The sequence below is a fragment of the Doryrhamphus excisus genome, chromosome 14 (assembly GCF_030265055.1).
Source record: "Doryrhamphus excisus isolate RoL2022-K1 chromosome 14, RoL_Dexc_1.0, whole genome shotgun sequence".
NCBI classification, from domain to species: Eukaryota; Metazoa; Chordata; class Actinopteri; order Syngnathiformes; family Syngnathidae; genus Doryrhamphus; species Doryrhamphus excisus.
Window position 1 is genome coordinate 14,974,361 of NC_080479.1, and position 16,806 is coordinate 14,991,166.

Here is a 16,806-nt window from a genome sequence, read left to right on the forward strand (position 1 = left end):
GCATCTGGAATGTTAGCTGACATATAGTGACGCATGACTGCTTATGAAAATGATTAATCGTGCAATCATGGAATATACTCCAGGCAACATTCAACAGAGGAGCTTAACTTGGAATGTAGTGACACATTGTGGTAAAGTTTCATACTGCAGCCAACTCCACTAAAGAAATTGGCCTTTAAATGTGTTAAGTGATTTATCTTCATAATAATAATTATAATACACCCTTCAAAACATAATTATGGATGAATGAACCCCCTTGAACCTCTTTATTTCTAAAATCACACATACTTAAACTTGCTGATATAATCTTCAAACAGCTAAAATAATGCATAAGGCTAAATAACCAATTACCTAAAAATGTCATCCAATACTTCTCTACAAGAGAGGAGAAATATGATCTCGGACTACGTTAAAAAGCCATAGCATTTCAGTATGTGGAATCAAACTATGGAATGGATTGAGTAAGGAACTCAAACAATGCACAACGATGAGCCAATTCAAGAAACAATACAAGCAGTTGATGTTTGCTAAATACAAGGATGAAGAGTCTTGAACCAGTCATGATGTGCTATATATATCACTATATTGACATGGGACAAAAATTAAAATTAAAATTAAAATTAAAATTAAAATTAAAATTAAAATTAAAATTAAAATTAAAATTAAAATTAAAATTAAAATTAAAATTAAAATTAAAATTAAAATTAAAATTAAAATACTTAAATTATATTAGGATAAAAATTAAAATTAAAAAAGTAAAACAAAATAAAAAAATAAAACTTAAATTATATTAGGAAAGCAGGAAGTGAACAAATGTAACAGTTACTGATTGTAAAAGTACCAGATGGAGGGGTAGGATTTAATAAGTTTTGCTTCTTCCTATTCATTTTGGACATGTGGAACTGTGAACTGATTATGTGATGCATTCAATTGTCATCTGATGCATGTTCAAATGAAATTAAACCATTACCATTACCATTGAATACAGCATCCATCTAGGGTAGTGTTTTCTTCTGATTCATTCAGCTCCTTATTATTCCAAACTCCCCCATGCAGGACTACAGCGTCCCTGAAATCAGTCTCTTCCCAGAGGAAAATGCAGAAGGCAAGAAGGTGGTCTTCAGGGATACATCCGATGATGCAAGAATCTTTGGTTTCCCCATCAAGGCTAACTCCATCATCATTAATGCCGGACTGTGAGTAATTATGGACTGCTTTGTATCTCCCGCCCAAAAAAGGAAGTAACGTGCTACAGTGTTATTATGTTTACGCAGATGGCTTGTATTTGCAAAGCCCTTCTTTGAGGGCGTACCGCGTGTCTTGGAAGTCGGGGGGTATTCCAATCCAGAAGCATGGGGGGTGGAACAGCCATATGTGGGGTCACTGCATCCCCTCAAAGTAGTAAGTGACAATTACAAAATAATCAAATTTTTTTAATTTTTATTTTTCATTGTTTGAGTGTGTTGATCATTGTCGGGCCTAATTACTTTCATTGTCTTACGTAGGGTGAACCAAGGGTGGAAAATATCAGTGAACCAAAGGTGAGAAAGCTACTCACACAGTAAATATTTCTAAGATATTATAATATTTCTATATCTTTTAAGATTTTCAATGTACTGGCATATATAATGTGAAATAGTATACAATCCAACCCTCGTTTATCACGGTTACATAGGGTTCCTTATTTATAAGTAACATATTTTCATAGTTAGATCATAGAAAACCTGTTTTGAACATTATTAGAGCCCTCTACACGTGAAATAGCACCCCTATAGCCACCTTTATACTCATATTACCCCATATAGTAGAAATAATAAAGGCTAAATAACAAATACTATACTGTAGATTCACACTAGGGAGCATTAGGAAATGTCCTTTTGTTCCTTTTGAACATGCATCAGATTACAATTGAATGCATCACATAATCAGTTCACAGTTCCAAAGTTCCAGTTCCTGTTGTCCAAAAGGAGTAGGAAGAAGCAAAGCTTATTAAATCCTACCCCTCCATCTGGTACTTTTTTTTTTTTTGTTCACTTCCTGCTTTCCATAATATAATTTAAGTTTTGGCATGAGAGCTTTGTAATATTATGACTTCATTTTCATAATATTTTGACATTATTCCCACAATATTATAACTTTTCCTCATTTTGTCTGATTTGTTTCGATAATAGTATGATTTTTTTCTTTAATATTTCAACTATATGCCACTAAAATGCCATTATTTTTACTCATAATATTACAAAATTATTATTGTGAAATTACAGCTTTTTTCTCCTATATATTAACTGTATTCTTAAAAAATCAGTTTTTTTCTTGTTAAATTATATTTTTAAAATGTATTGTAAAATGTATTGTGGGACAATAAAACATTTTTTTTAGAGAAAAAAAAACTTAAATTGCAGTTGGGATAATAAGTATAACATTTCAGAAGAAGTTAAATAATTATATATTTTTTGATTTTATTATTATAATTATATTATATTATATTGTCAAATTTTCAAAATCTGTGACAGGAAGCAAATGTTTCCAGTTTTCAAGGTACTTTATTAATCAAATATGCAATCATATAAATCTACCTTACAGTTACGTTTATTGCCAATGGCACCAATTATGTAGAACTGCCTAAAAACATGATCCTTCTTACAACGAAAAGCTTCTTCAGATTTGAAATTCTCCTGAACTTCGACACTGAAATACCACAACACAATCTTCAGTCTTCAACGGAATCTAACTTCCACTCTTTTTACGCAGATCGAGATCTTTGAAAGGTCGTACTTCACCGGCAGATCTCGGGTCATCACCACAAACATGAGAGATTTCATGACACGACTGGACAAGCAGCAGAATGCCTTCATGTACACTGCAGGCTCCATCAAAGTACACGGAGGAATGTAAGTACTGCTTTTCACTTCTCATAAGGGAGTACTAAGTAATAACTGTAATACTTTTCATGTTGATGTAGCTGGGTGGGCTATGAAAAGGAGGGATTTCGGGGTCACCAGTACTTGCTGGAGGAAGGAGAGTACCATGACTGGAGGGTGTGGGGAGGATCCAACCCTGAGCTGCGCTCCGTCAGGGCCATCCAAGCTGTAAGTTAGAAGTAATATGTATACAAATATCTTGCTCAATACTCATACTTTGTACTTTGTGTAGGACCTCAGCGACCCCTTAATGGTGATGTTCGAGCAACCGGAAGAGGAGGAGGGTGGAGCCACGCAGGAGGAGAACACCTTCGAGGTGACGGAGGCCATACCAGATGTCGAGTTGTTTGGCTATCGAACCAACACTCGTTCCATTCAAGTATTCAGTGGGGCGTAAGTACGAAAAAAAATGTACTTGAATGACAACACAATGTCAAAATATAGTAATTGTGTTGATGTTCCCGGCCAGTTGGGTTGCGTACTCGCATGTGGACTTCTCCGGTAACCAGTACATCCTGGAGAAAGGCTACTACAGTAATTGTGCTGACTGGGGCTCTCAGGAGACTCGCATCTGCTCCGTGCAGCCCATTCATCTGGTGAGTCCACAGGAAACGGAAATCATCATGTTTACATATTTAACATATTTAATGTTAAATATGATGCTTTGTTGGTTTTTTAGGCTCCAGCTGATGGTAACAGGACCAGGAAAGAGGTGGGTAGATATTTGGTTGTTTAATTGTATGATTGCATGATTGACTAACAGAATACAGGGCGGCACGGCCTGTTAAGTTTGGTGTTTGTGTGTCTTATCAAACATTACAGTAACATTGCTGACACCTACTGACCAGTGTAGAGTACTGCATATCATCACCACTTTGTATTTGAATGCATCTTCTGAATGCTTTATATTTGGATTTTAGATCATTTAGCCATTTTATGTTTTGCAATGGGGGCTGAACGGCGGTCGAGTGGTTAGCGCACAGACTTCATAGCTAGGAGACCAGAGTTCGATCCCACCCTCGGCCATATCTGTGTGGAGTTTACATGTTCTCCCCGTACATGCGTGGGTTTTCTCCGGGTACTCCGGTTTCCTCCCACATTCCAAAAACATGCTAGGTTAATTGGCGACTCCAAATTGTCCATAGGTATGAATGTAAGTGTGAATGGTACATCTACAAATGGTGCACACGTAGTAGAATTGCCATTTTACTGCTTTCAAACCGTCAAATGCATGACCAGATCACAAAATGTACAATAATACAATAATTACAATACAATAAAAGTTCCAAACCTGACCGTGATAAGTGAAAATCAGCAAGTCTGTTTAGAGAGCTCTAGAAATTAAATAACACCCCTATAGTTATATTTACACTCATATTATTTAATATAGTAGACATAATAACATAAAAAGAGGCGGCATGGCGTTCGAGTGGTTAGCGCGCAGACCTCATAGCTAGGAGACCAGGGTTCGATCCCACCCTCGGCCATTTCTGTGTGGAGTTTGCATGTTCTCCCCGTGCATGCGTGGGTTTTCTCCAGGTACTCCGGTTTCCTCCCACATTCCAAAAACATGCTAGGTTAATTAGCGACTCCAAATTGTCCATAGGTATGAATGTGAGTGTGAATGGTTGATGTGCACTGTGATTGGCTGGCGACCAGTCCAGGGTGTACCCCGCCTCTCGCCCGAAGACGGCTGGGATAGGCTCCAGCACCACTAGAATACAGTATTCATACTTACATACATACTAGCATAGAGAACATATATATGACTTTTCAATTTTTAACATTATAAGAGCCCTGTAGACATGAAATAACACCCCTACAGTAATCTTTGCACTTCATTGCACGTTTATTGTTTACACCAAATTGCAACTCTTATGGTGCAGGGAGTCAAGATGGCCGCAAGCTAGCAAGCTAACCAGTTAGCCTTGAATTTATTTTTTATAAAATTAAGAAACCAATTTTCTACCACTTCCACACTGGATGGGAGGATTTTTTTTTTTTCACCGTCATGTCAGACGCGCCCTGGCTGAATTCATGCAGTGTTAAGGTAATGTAATGTAAGGCAATGTTCCATTACTGCCACCTAGTGACCATAATTCTACATATCACTTGTGTAATATACCATAATCGACTACAAAATGCAATCTAGCAATCCTTCAAATCATACCAATCGGGTATTTTACATCATCAGTGTGTTGATGATGGCCTTTTGCGGATACGGAACGTTCATATTTAAACATTTATTGTGGAAGCAGAACACACACTCACTGTGTTTTTCCTTGTTCGCTTGCCATCCGATCTGATACAATCCATCCCAATTTGCCTCTCTCAGATACTATTGTACTCTGAGCCGGACTACAAGGGCGACTGTCTTATCTACAACTATAAACAGGAAGCAGAAACTGAAAAATTCCAGACCAAGTCCTGCAGAGTTGTGGGAGGCAGGTGAGAGACTTTCAATGAAACGTCGTGATAATAAATTAATATTGTGTTAAAAACTAAATTATTCTGTTTCAGCTGGGTTCTGTATGAGAATAAAGACTTCACCGGGATCATGTATGTCCTAGCAGAAGGAGGCTACTCCACATTAACTAGCATGGGCTGCACACCAAGCACCTTCATCCGCTCCGTCAAGGCTGTGCCGATGGTGGGATGAAGTACATAATGGAAAAACATATTTTTATCTATCCTCTATTGCATGGTTATGAAATTCAATCTCTCTTCCTGTGCAGACCTTCTCAGTCCCCTCAATATCACTGTTTGGCCTTGAGGGTCTGGAAGGGAGGGAGGTCACCACAGACTCTGAACTCATCAGCATGGTCGGGGAAGGCTTCAATGATCACGTCTTGTCCGTTAGAGTTAACAGTGGATGGTGAGTTTCTGTGTATGTGAAAGTGTATTTGGTGCATATTTTTCATATGTGTTATGCAAACACTATTTTTATTTTTTTTTTCATGCGCATAGCATTTTGTTTGTGTGATATTCAATGGTAACCATTTCTGTTCTGCAAATTGGGCCTTTTGCAGAAGGGATTTCTGGGACTAAAAATAGCCTGATGAAAAATCTATTTTCATGCAGACTGTCATGATTAAGGCTAATTGACGTCACATCAAAATAAAGCATTACTTAACAAACAGAAAAACAAACAATACCAGGAAAAATAAAAAAATCAGCAGTGCTTTTACAAGAATAAAGTCAAAATATTAAGAGAAAAATGTTATGAGGAAATTGTCATTTTAAGTAATACAGAGTATTAAAGAAAAAAAATCATCTTTAAAAGTTATAATATTAAGAGAAACAAACAAAAATTAAATGTTTACATTCACAGTAAATATTAGAACAGTCACAATAATTCACAACAATATCAGCTTGCATCTGTCATTTTTTTAAAAATATGATATTTTCATACTTGTGGCTTGAAAATAAATCCCAACTGTAGGGGGTTTACGGTGTTTATTTTTGCATTTAACAAATTAAAATGTTTACATTTACAGTAAATATTAGAACAGTCACAATAATTCACAACAATATCAGCTTGCATCTGTCATTTTTTTTTAAATATGATATTTTCATACTTGTGGCTTAAAGAGAATGAAAATAAATCCCAACTGTAGGGGGTTTACGGTGTTTATTTTTGTGTTTAACAAATAACATTTTTACATTTACAGTAAATAATAGAAAAGGCACAATAATTCACAATAATATCAGCTTGCATTTGTCTTTTTTTTAATATGATATTTTCATACTTGTGGCTTGAAAATAAATCCCAGCTGTAGGGGGTTTAAGGTGTTTATTTTTGTGTTTAACAAATTAAAATGTTTACATTTACAGTAAATATTAGAAAAGTCACAATAATTCACAATAATATCAGCTTGCATCTGTCATTTTTTTTAAATATGATGTTTTCATATTTGTGGCTTGAAAATAAATCCCAACTGTTTATTTTTATTCCTCGTGTATTGTAACAACACTTAAAGATTTTTATTTTTATACATTTTCTATGATGGGAATTGTCCTTCCTGTTTTCAGGTGGGTGCTATGTGAATACAGCAACTATAGAGGGCGCCAATTCCTTTTGGAGCCAATTGAAATTACCAACTGGCCCAAGTTCAGCTCTCTGCAGACAGTTGGCTCCATGTATCCAGTCAGACAGGTCTGTCATATTCAGTTTTTGGTATCTGGGGCTTCAGGGGGAACTGTTACTACCACTCTGACGATGACCATTACTAATATTATACAAAAGCACAAGAAATATTTTGCATATTGGGGATGATTACTCTCATTGTTATTCTATCTTTACTTAAATTGTATAAAAAAAAATTCTTTTTTTATGTGATATTTTCCAGAAGCGGCACTTTTTCCGCATTAAAAACGCAGACAGCGGCCACTTCATGTCCGTACAGGGAGGGGTGGAGGAGATGAAATCCGGGCGGGTGGTGGCCGCACCAGAAGTGGAGCCTATGAGTGACATCTGGTTCTATCAAGATGGCTTTATCAAGAACAAGGTAAATATTTGCACATTAATTCAATCAAAACCGATGCCGATCTTTTTGTAACTCCATTGTTTTGACATATGTGTGTTTAGATGTCGCCAGCAATGAGCCTCCAGGTCATGGGCACCATTGAACCGGGAGCCAAGTTGGTTTTATGGAACGAGACCCGGCAGCCTGCTCAGACTTGGGTGGCCCAGATGAGAGGACTAATCACCAGCATCACTTTCCCTGGCATGGTCATGGATGTTAAAGGTATAATAAAAACCCAATCCCTGATAATAAATATCCCAATGCTCTCAATGAAGGCGCTTTTGGTAATGGTAATGGTAATGAATCAGAAGAAAACACTACCCTAGATGGATGCTGTATTCAATGGTAATGGTAATGGTAATGGTAATGGTAATGGTTGTATTTCATTTGAACATGGTGATTTTTTTCATTCAGTTTGTTCATGAGATAAATGCAGGGCTTTCGTTCATGCTGAAGTTGCACATTCCATGTGCACAGGGGAGCAGCCCGGATGCAATTATCTTTTTGAGTGTTTTTTTTTTTTTTTTTACATCAAGGCAATGCCTCATACGCCTACAGTGCAGCTGTACCCCCTTGTATGTACAGTGGAACCTCAGTTAGCATACCTCCCCAGTTAGCATGTTTTTCAGTTAAAGTTCAAAATTAAGCCAACTTTTTGCCTCGGTTTGCATACTTTTTCCAGTTAGCGTACAATATGGCGCATGTCTTGTTGAGTTATTAATACACTGCATTTGTCCGACTGTGTCACTGTATGGTAATGGTAATGGTTTTATTTCATTTGAACATGCATCAGATTACAATTGAATGCATCACATAATCAGTTCACAGTTCCACATGTCCAAAAGGAGTAGGAAGAAGCAAAGCTTATTAAATCCTACCCCTCCATCTGGTACTTTTACAATCATTAACTGTTACATTTGTTCACTTCCTGCTTTCCTAATATAATTTAAGTTTTATTATTATTATTTTTTTACTTTTTTAATTTTAATTTTTATCCTAATATAATTTAAGTATTTTAATTTTAATTTTAATTTTAATTTTAATTTTAATTTTAATTTTAATTTTAATTTTAATTTTAATTTTAATTTTAATTTTAATTTTAATTTTAATTTTAAAAGGTGATATGAGCATCCAATGACATAATGGGTACCATAGTAAGTGTCAATATAGTGATATATATAGCACATCATGACTGGTTCAAGACTCTTCATTTCATTCAGCAAACATCAACTGCTTGTATTGTTTCTTGAATTGGCTCATCGTTGTGCATTGTTTGAGGTCCTTACTCAATCCATTCCATAGTTTGATTCCACATACTGAAATGCTATGGCTTTTTAACGTAGTCCTAGCATATAAGTGTTTCAAATGTACTTCTTCCCTGAGCGCTTTTAATACGTGTAGGATGCCTTGATGCAGTATGTACATATATTTTGGGGGTGTTTTTACCACCCTTTTCATAATGTTTCATAACTTCTATTTATATCTAAAGTTTCTGTATTGACTTTCAGGTGGAAAAAGCTACGACAAGGACCATGTTGTGATTATGCCGGAGGGTGAAAGGCAAAGCCAAAATTGGGAGATTGTACTGCTGAATTGAACCGTCTCCAACACGAATATGAATATCATAATATTATCTGCTCTTATTATGAGGAACCAGGAGCCGTCACCGGCACTGACTTAAAGTCGATGTGAAAGTCCATAACTATTTTTATGTATAATATAAGCATCACGTTATGGCGTATGTATTATACATTGACATGCAGAGTTTATTTACAACCCAAAACATTTGCCCAAATGACTTTGACGCTTGCGGTTTACAAATCATGCATTGTTTTAAGTTTACAACAGTGGATGAATAAAGCCAAGGAATGTACGGTATGCAAAAAAAAAATGTTTAAGCTATTTTTATATATATAGTATGTATTGTATGTTTTATGATGTTGCTCTTCTTGTTTCAGTATATTGTTTGTCATTCTATGGGATGTGTATGTCCAGTTTCTATCATTGTTTAAAAATGAAGATATATTAAATATATAAATAACAGTATATGTTATTCTTTAACATGAAATGTATGTACGAGGGTGTGGTTGTAAAAATGCCTAATAAAAAAACATGTCAAATAAAAGAGAAAATTAACTGTTCATTTTTTCATGCAGTACAGTAGAGAAGAATGGTATAGTAGCTGCCATTAGAGGCAACTCCAATATACTGTATTTAATTGATTTATCATTTTCAGCTGAGTTCCCCAAAAAATCACGTGATCAGCATATGCCGATATAACTATGGCAACGCCGATCACAAAATCACCTGTAGCTCCTCTATTGCAGCCAACTACACGTGTCTTGTAGTGGCTCCGGCTCTTTGAAACGATCAGCAGGAGGCTGCTTGCATAGTTGACACAGTTGAATCATATTTAGAAAATATTTTTACATAATTTGTAGCTGTTCATTCATTTAAATAATAAACATTTAAAATTAAATTTTTACATTAGTAACTTTATTAGGTAATAAATTAATCAAAAAATCTGAGAAACCAGTTGTGAACCGAAAGAGTCGGTTCTTTTTATTGCCGGATCCAAAAGAACCGACTCTCTAAAAAGAGCCAACATTTCCATCACTAGTTCCTTGACTCGTAGTGTCCTGTCTTCGGCAGTTTCGTCCGTCCACTTATTTCAAAACAAAAACAAGCAGTGTAAATATATAAATAAATAATATTTACACAGTAAAAAGCTTTAATTCGGTATTTTAAGAGCGGACACTTGACGTATGGTGTATGGTGAGTTTTTGGAGACTCACGGTCACGACAGTTTACGCAGCCATGTGGCCACGCAGCCAACGGACGGCTAAAATGAGATAACCCGAAAAATAATTGTATTCATCGGACAGCCTTTCTCTTCGTCTGGAAGTGTCACAGTGATTTTTGTTGTCTTCAAAAAGTAAGTAAAATATGCTTTTGTCTATATTAAGGTGATTTTATGGTTCCTTGTTTCATATCATATAGCCAGTCGCAAGGGTGCAGCCATTGATTCAGGGTTTCATGAAAAAAATACGTATTTCTTTAATATTTAAATGTTATGCTACAAAAATGATGTTATTCTCATAAAATTGCTGTTGTTTTCTTTTTAAATTGCATTTTATTAAAGGTCTTGGGCTGCACTTTGAACACTTTAGCTCTAATTAGTTTGTGTCATGACGTAAGACAACAGCTTGGATGAAAGTAACAGTTTTAAGACGCCCCTTCCCTTGGCCAGTAAGGAAATTAAATTTAATATAAATTAAATTAAATATATATAAAATGTATATAAAATCTTCTAAGAATGTACAAAACCAAATTTAAGAAGTTGGATTTTTGAGAAAATGTCAGTTTAACTACATGAAGTGTATTGTATTATTGCCATTGCCATATTATTGCTTACCATAGACTTACACTGTATAGAGTTACAGTGTGCTGATTGGTCAGAATGATAGTCAGCTGGGTCCAGGTCCAACCAGGTCCAGGAGGTGGGGCAGGTTTATGATTTCAGGTTGTAAAAGATAAAAAAAAAAAAAAGAAAAACATCCACTACTACTTCCTACTGTGGCGTTGCATCACAGGTGGAAACACTAGCTAGTTTTTCTCTTCCTGCATGTGGGTCTGTTTTTGTACTTGAACCAACGCCATGGACCCGCGGTACTTTAAATCTCATGTAAGTACATTTTGTTACTGTAACTTGTGGTCTGCTATTATGAAATTCTCTTAGGTTATGTCTTAGGGTGCACATATGAAAGGCAAAAATATGTGTTTAAATAAATATTAATTCCAATCAACTTCAAGCATAAAAAAACATTAATGAATCATATAGACAATGTATTGGGGTACCCTTGGAACGGTGCGACCTTTCCCCAGCTTCCGCCCACAAAAAGACGTAGTCGTGATCCACGAAGCACTGCAGAAGAAAGGTAATCCTGCATTTGTTGAGCTTAGGATACAATTGAAGCCAACCCTAACATATTCCTTGGTCAGATGCAGGCACTCTTGTGAGAATCTTAACGAATCGTACCAATGCGCAGAGACAGGAAATCGCCAAAACCTTTAAAGGGACGACGCAACAGGTAAGGAAGCATTTTAAAATAAACATAAAATGTTGCTATATTCTTAGAGACAAAGCCAAGGAGACATTTGTAGCTTTTAAGTGTTTGCTGATCAAATATCTCTTCAACACACCTTTGTTTACAAAGGGAGGTTAACCGTGGCGTCTCATCAAGCTCTTGTGTTGTAGTTTTCGTTTCGTCACATTGATGATTGACTCCCCCTCCCCCCCCCCCACCCCCATTTCTCAGAGATGGGGTAAATGTTGATAAGAAATTTAGCGAGTCGTGATTTTAGAACTTTCATTTGCATGTGACTGGCTCATGACCAGTCCGCCTCTTGTCCAAAGTCAGCTGGGATAGGCTCCAGCACCCCCCCCCCCGACCCTAGTGAGGACAAGTGGCATAAAAAATGGATTGATGGCATTACTCATGGTGCATTTCTAGGTCCCATTTTAATCTCCTGTGACGCTAGTATGAGAAAAAAATGTAATCAAATGAGAAAAAGTCATTTTACTAGCAGAAAGTTGAACTATTAAAACAACTGGTATTTTAAGTTGTAATATTATGAGACAGTTATTTTTGAAAAATTTGTTTTTTGCTAGAACCCACTGAAATAGCTGCTCATCAGATTTACTGTAGCTTCTCAAGACTCAACCTAATGACATTATGTGTACTATATTGACAGTTACTATGGTACACATAATGTCATTGTATGGTCATATCACCTCGTACTTCGGTACGAGGTACATTATTAAAAAAAAACTTAAACTGTATTATGGAAAGCAGGAAGTGAACAAATGAAACAGTTACTGATTGTAAAAGTACCAGATGGAGGGGTAGGATTTAATAAGCTTTGCTTCTTCCTACTCCTTTTGGACATGTGGAACTGTGAACTGATTATGTGATGCATTCAATTGTAATCTGATGCATGTTCAAATGAAATAAAACTATTACCATTACCATTACCAATGGAGTCACATGAAGTATTATAAGCCTTGTCTTGCCTCTTTCCAACGTAGGACCTAGTAGCTGTCATGAAGAAACTTCTTTCTGGGGATCTGGAAACGTTCATGCTAGAACTGATGATGCGTCCTCTGCAACATGAGGCTCATCGCCTCCAACAGGCCATGGCGGTGTGTTTGTATTTTATACAGTTACGTCACTTTGCTTCCAATGCTGGTAACTATGGCATGCATGTTTGCACAGGGTCTGGGTACCGATGAAGAGACACTCCTGGAGATATTGTGTACACGATCGAGCAAGCAAATTCGAGACATTCGTGTTGTGTATAAAGAATGTAAGCACACAATAGCTACAAATCCATTCTGTGTATATCATAATAATATAATACATTTACGTATATCTACTTCCATTTTCAGTGTATAAAAAGGACCTGGAGGAGGAAATGAAAGGAGAAACCAGTGGGGACTTTGCCAAGCTTGTAGTGGCTCTTATTAATGTAATGTGTGGTTGTTATTTTAATTTTATTTTATGTTATTTTTTTTTACCAACCATTAAAATAAAATTTACTAAGATTTTTGCACTGGAGAAAAAATACCTGCAAGTTTGAAAAAGATGGTTGACCGTATAAAGGCCTGTTTCCACAGCTGAAAGAAAAAAATATCTCAATGTTACAGTATGTCATAATTATGAGATATGAAAATCATAAATCTGAGATAAAAGGTCAGAATTATGAGATAAATAGTCATAATGAGATAAAATGTACAAATTATCAGAAAAAATGTTGAATGCCATGTGGAGAAGGTTCTATTGAAGAATTTTTTACTTATCTCATAATTATGACTTTCTTGTCTCATAAATCTGTCTTTTTATCTCAAAATGTTGACTTATCTCATAATTATGACATTCTTATCTCATTTGTAACTTTTATCTCAAAATTATGGCTTTTTATTTTGAATTTTGTGAGTTTATCTCATAATTATAACGTTTTATCTAATAATCGTTACATTTTAATTCATAATTTTCACTTATCTCATAACTATTACTTTTTATCTCAGTAATTATGACTTTCTTATGTCAGATGTATGACTTTTTATGTCATAATTCCCACTTTTTATCTCATAATTATGATGTCATCATTTTGACTTTCTTATCTCACAATTACGGCTTTCTTATGTACGGAACATTTTCAGTGTTTATCTCATAATTATTAATTATTGCCATTGGCATATTTATTTTTTCTTTCAGCAGCGGAAACGGGCTTCCGTGTGGAGGTAGATGTAGATGCTGTAATTTTAAATCATATATATGTCATATAAATCTTTGTGGTATGGACCAACTGACCAACTTTTCAATCGAAATGACCTGAGATTGAACTATTGAAATATTAAATGTCTTTCAACAGAAACAAGAAGTTGCAGGTGTTGTTGAGAGGGACATTGAGGTAATTAAAAAAATGTACTTTGAATTAATAGAATGCTGGGTTGGTCTATTTAACTTTTGAGATGTACTTGCATCTGTTATATTCCTCTTGTGATGACACACTTTTTTTTGCAGGCTCTCGCTGCATCACTTGATGGGAAAAAAGCCGACGCAGCTCCTTGGATTGACATACTCACCTCTAGAGACATAAATCATCTTAAAAAAGGTGAATTACAAAATATTTTATACATACATTTAAGCTGATTAATTCTAATTGTTGCCTCACCAGCTATGAATGTGACTGCAGGTCACGGGTTGAACTGCGCTGCTTTGCCATTTTGTTCAGTTGTAAAGTTTGTGTTGATTTTTTTTAATCCTGACAGTGTTGTTGGGACTGCAAATAGAGAGGGGACAGATGGTGATTCCAGCTCTGGAGAAACGATTCTCAGGGGACATTCGCCTTGGATTGAGTGTTTTAGGTATTTGTCATTATAGTGTGTGTATAGTGTGTTGGTGTCCTCCCCTCATTAAGCATAGTAAGTCACACTGGCAAGTTTGTTTCCCAACAGTGCAGTGTATTCAACACCCTGATGTCTACCTTGCCAAAAGACTAACCGGAATGAAGGTAGGATGTGCTTATCGTTAGTAGTTAATTCATTAATTCGTTAATAATAGTTAATAATCGTTAGTTAATAATTCATTAGTTAAAAACAGAATACATACAGTACATAAACTCTGCTGAATAATGACCTCAAAATCCTCGCTACTGGAAGAAGATGGATGGTTTTACTGTGTAATTTTGTTTAGTCTATAAAAGGTAATATACATATTAAATATTAAAAGTCATATGCAATGGTTTTATCTTCCATACAGCCTCAAAAAACATTGTTTGTCGCAGCAAATCACACCCCATTCATATTAATGTTGGAGTACCACAAGGTTCAACTTTAAGTCCCTTTGTATTCTCATGCTACAGTCAAATGAGTTGTACTAGTCTATAAAAGGTAATATACATATTAAATATTAAAAGTCATATGCAATACAGCTGTCTTATGTTAGGACATTGAGGGCTCTCTATTTGAATGGTTTTATCTTCCATACAGCCTCAAAAAAACATTGTTTGTCACAGCAAATCACACCCCATTCATATTAATGGTGGAGTACCACAAGGTTCAAGTTTAAGTCCCTTTGTATTCTCATGCTACATTCAAATGAGTTAAAAACAGAGTACATACAGTACATAAACTCTGCTGGATAATGACCTCAAAATCCTCGCTACTGGAAGAAGATGGATGGTTTTACTGTGTAATGTTGTTTAGTCTATAAAAGGTAATATACATATTAAATATGAAAATTCATATTCAATACAGCTGTCTTATGTTAGGACATCGAGGTCTCTCTATTTGAATGGTTTTATCTTCCATACAGCCTAGAAAAAACATTGTTTGTCACAGCAAATCACACCCCATTCATATTAATGTTGGAGTACCACAAGGTTCAACTCTAAGTCCCTTTGTATTCTCATGCTACAGTCAAATGAGTTAAAAACAGAGTACATACAGTACATAAACTCTGCTGAATAATGACCTCAAAATCCTCACTACTGGAAGAAGATGGATGCTTTTACTGTGTAATGTTGTTTAGTCTATAAAAGGTAATATACATATTAAATATTAAAATTCAAATGCAATACAGCTGTCTTCTGTTTAATAATCCAATGCATTTCTTTAATGCAGGCACCGGTAGTACAAAGCATCATGGTGTCCCACAGTGAGAAAGATCTACTCTGCATCAGAGTTGCTTTCCTTAAACTAGCAGGCACTTCTCTCTACACAACCCTGCAGGTACAGTAAGTCACTTCTGTACAAAAACACACATACAGTCCCAAAACAACCACAGAACACATAACAAATGATCTAAAGACGTTTCCAGCAACAAGGGACTCGTATGTGAAATTCTTCCAACAATAAGGACAGTATGTGACAAGCATTTCACAGTAAACATTTTTTTTTTCTCAACAGAAACACTTTAAGGGGGATCATTTACAGGCTCTGTTGGCCATCTGTCGATCTGAAGACTAATGTAATAAAACCAACATTGTTATATTTGCCTATTCAAATATACAGTATAAGCCATTAAATTTGAAAAACATTTTTGGTGTGTAGCATGGTCATTTTAAATAGATACAGCATTTGCTGCAGTTAGGTTCTTGGACCACCACATAATGTCAAAAAAACACAAGTACCAGTAATTGATACGGCCATAAAAATTTCATTTCTGACACACTCCTCTGCTAGTTTGATGCTGATGTGATAAATAAAAAGTTTGCATTCTAGCAGAATGATTTCCAGCCATTGTCATATTTCAAATTAGTGTACGAGATCAGGCGTGACATGGAGAATTCTTTTAATTTCACTTTGTCTCTCCATGCCAGGGACGCATAGTGACAGGCAGAACAATCAGATGCTCTTCCACTAGATGGCAGCAGATAATTTGCATACTTACTTGTTGTCATTGATACAACAAAATAAGTAACAGCACTCTGATTTTTCTACAATAAAATATATGCTTTGGCTCAATAAAGGTTGGGAACCAATATATTTCTACTAGTATGCTAGTAAAAAAAAAAAATATATATATATAAACACATAAAACACATAAAAATGTATATAAACACATAAAAAATGTGTGTAGAAGAAATAAACAAAAAATATAACATAAAAGTTGTTTATCACTTTATTTATGTCATAATTTTCAAATATTATTTTTTATATAACAGCACGCTGATTTTTCTACAATAAAATATATGCTTTGGCTCAAAGGTTGGGAACCAATATATACTAGTATGCTAGTAAAAAAAAAATAATAATAAAAAAAATATATATATATATATATAAACACATAAAA

The 16,806-nt window shown here is 35.3% G+C and overlaps 2 protein-coding genes across 8 annotated transcripts in view; both read left to right on the forward strand.

Moving 5' to 3' along the window:
• The window catches only part of LOC131102084 (uncharacterized), a 42,159-nt gene extending 32,593 nt beyond the window's left edge, over window positions 1-9,566 (forward strand). For both annotated transcript variants that reach the window (XM_058047575.1, XM_058047574.1), the window contains exons 11-25: window positions 1,057-1,196; window positions 1,275-1,401; window positions 1,506-1,541; window positions 2,752-2,891; window positions 2,963-3,089; window positions 3,154-3,314; window positions 3,391-3,517; window positions 3,601-3,633; window positions 5,257-5,369; window positions 5,442-5,571; window positions 5,657-5,796; window positions 6,954-7,077; window positions 7,271-7,429; window positions 7,510-7,669; window positions 8,956-9,566. In XM_058047575.1, coding sequence (XP_057903558.1) covers window positions 1,057-1,196; window positions 1,275-1,401; window positions 1,506-1,541; window positions 2,752-2,891; window positions 2,963-3,089; window positions 3,154-3,314; window positions 3,391-3,517; window positions 3,601-3,633; window positions 5,257-5,369; window positions 5,442-5,571; window positions 5,657-5,796; window positions 6,954-7,077; window positions 7,271-7,429; window positions 7,510-7,669; window positions 8,956-9,044 — 1,806 coding nt within the window. In that variant the 3' untranslated portion in view covers window positions 9,045-9,566. The remainder of the gene's footprint in view (window positions 1-1,056; window positions 1,197-1,274; window positions 1,402-1,505; window positions 1,542-2,751; window positions 2,892-2,962; window positions 3,090-3,153; window positions 3,315-3,390; window positions 3,518-3,600; window positions 3,634-5,256; window positions 5,370-5,441; window positions 5,572-5,656; window positions 5,797-6,953; window positions 7,078-7,270; window positions 7,430-7,509; window positions 7,670-8,955) is intronic.
• Window positions 9,567-10,058: 492 nt separating this feature from the next.
• Window positions 10,059-16,483, forward strand: anxa14 (annexin A14). Of its 6 annotated transcripts, none has more exons than XM_058047105.1 (12): window positions 10,059-10,382; window positions 11,289-11,385; window positions 11,456-11,538; window positions 12,537-12,650; window positions 12,724-12,814; window positions 12,897-12,976; window positions 13,883-13,921; window positions 14,035-14,125; window positions 14,283-14,378; window positions 14,469-14,524; window positions 15,636-15,743; window positions 15,921-16,475. In XM_058047105.1, the coding sequence occupies exons 2-12, from the start codon at window positions 11,292-11,294 to the stop codon at window positions 15,978-15,980; spliced, it is 912 nt and encodes a 303-aa protein (XP_057903088.1). In that variant the 5' UTR covers window positions 10,059-10,382; window positions 11,289-11,291; the 3' UTR covers window positions 15,981-16,475. The 6 variants fall into 6 exon arrangements, with proteins under 6 accessions (XP_057903088.1, XP_057903087.1, XP_057903089.1 ...); XM_058047104.1 differs by having other exon boundaries at window positions 11,450-11,538; window positions 15,921-16,471; XM_058047103.1 differs by lacking the exon at window positions 10,059-10,382 and adding an exon at window positions 10,410-11,132 and having other exon boundaries at window positions 15,921-16,476.
• Window positions 16,484-16,806: the final 323 nt, after the last annotated feature.

Coding starts and splice junctions, on each gene's coding strand:
- anxa14 (XM_058047102.1), top strand. CDS start 11,106: ATGGACCCGCGGTACTTTAAATCTCAT. Junction 11,133..11,288: donor CGCGGTACTTTAAATCTCAT/GTAAGTACATTT, acceptor TGAATCATATAG/ACAATGTATTGGGGTACCCT. Junction 11,539..12,536: donor TTAAAGGGACGACGCAACAG/GTAAGGAAGCAT, acceptor TTTCCAACGTAG/GACCTAGTAGCTGTCATGAA.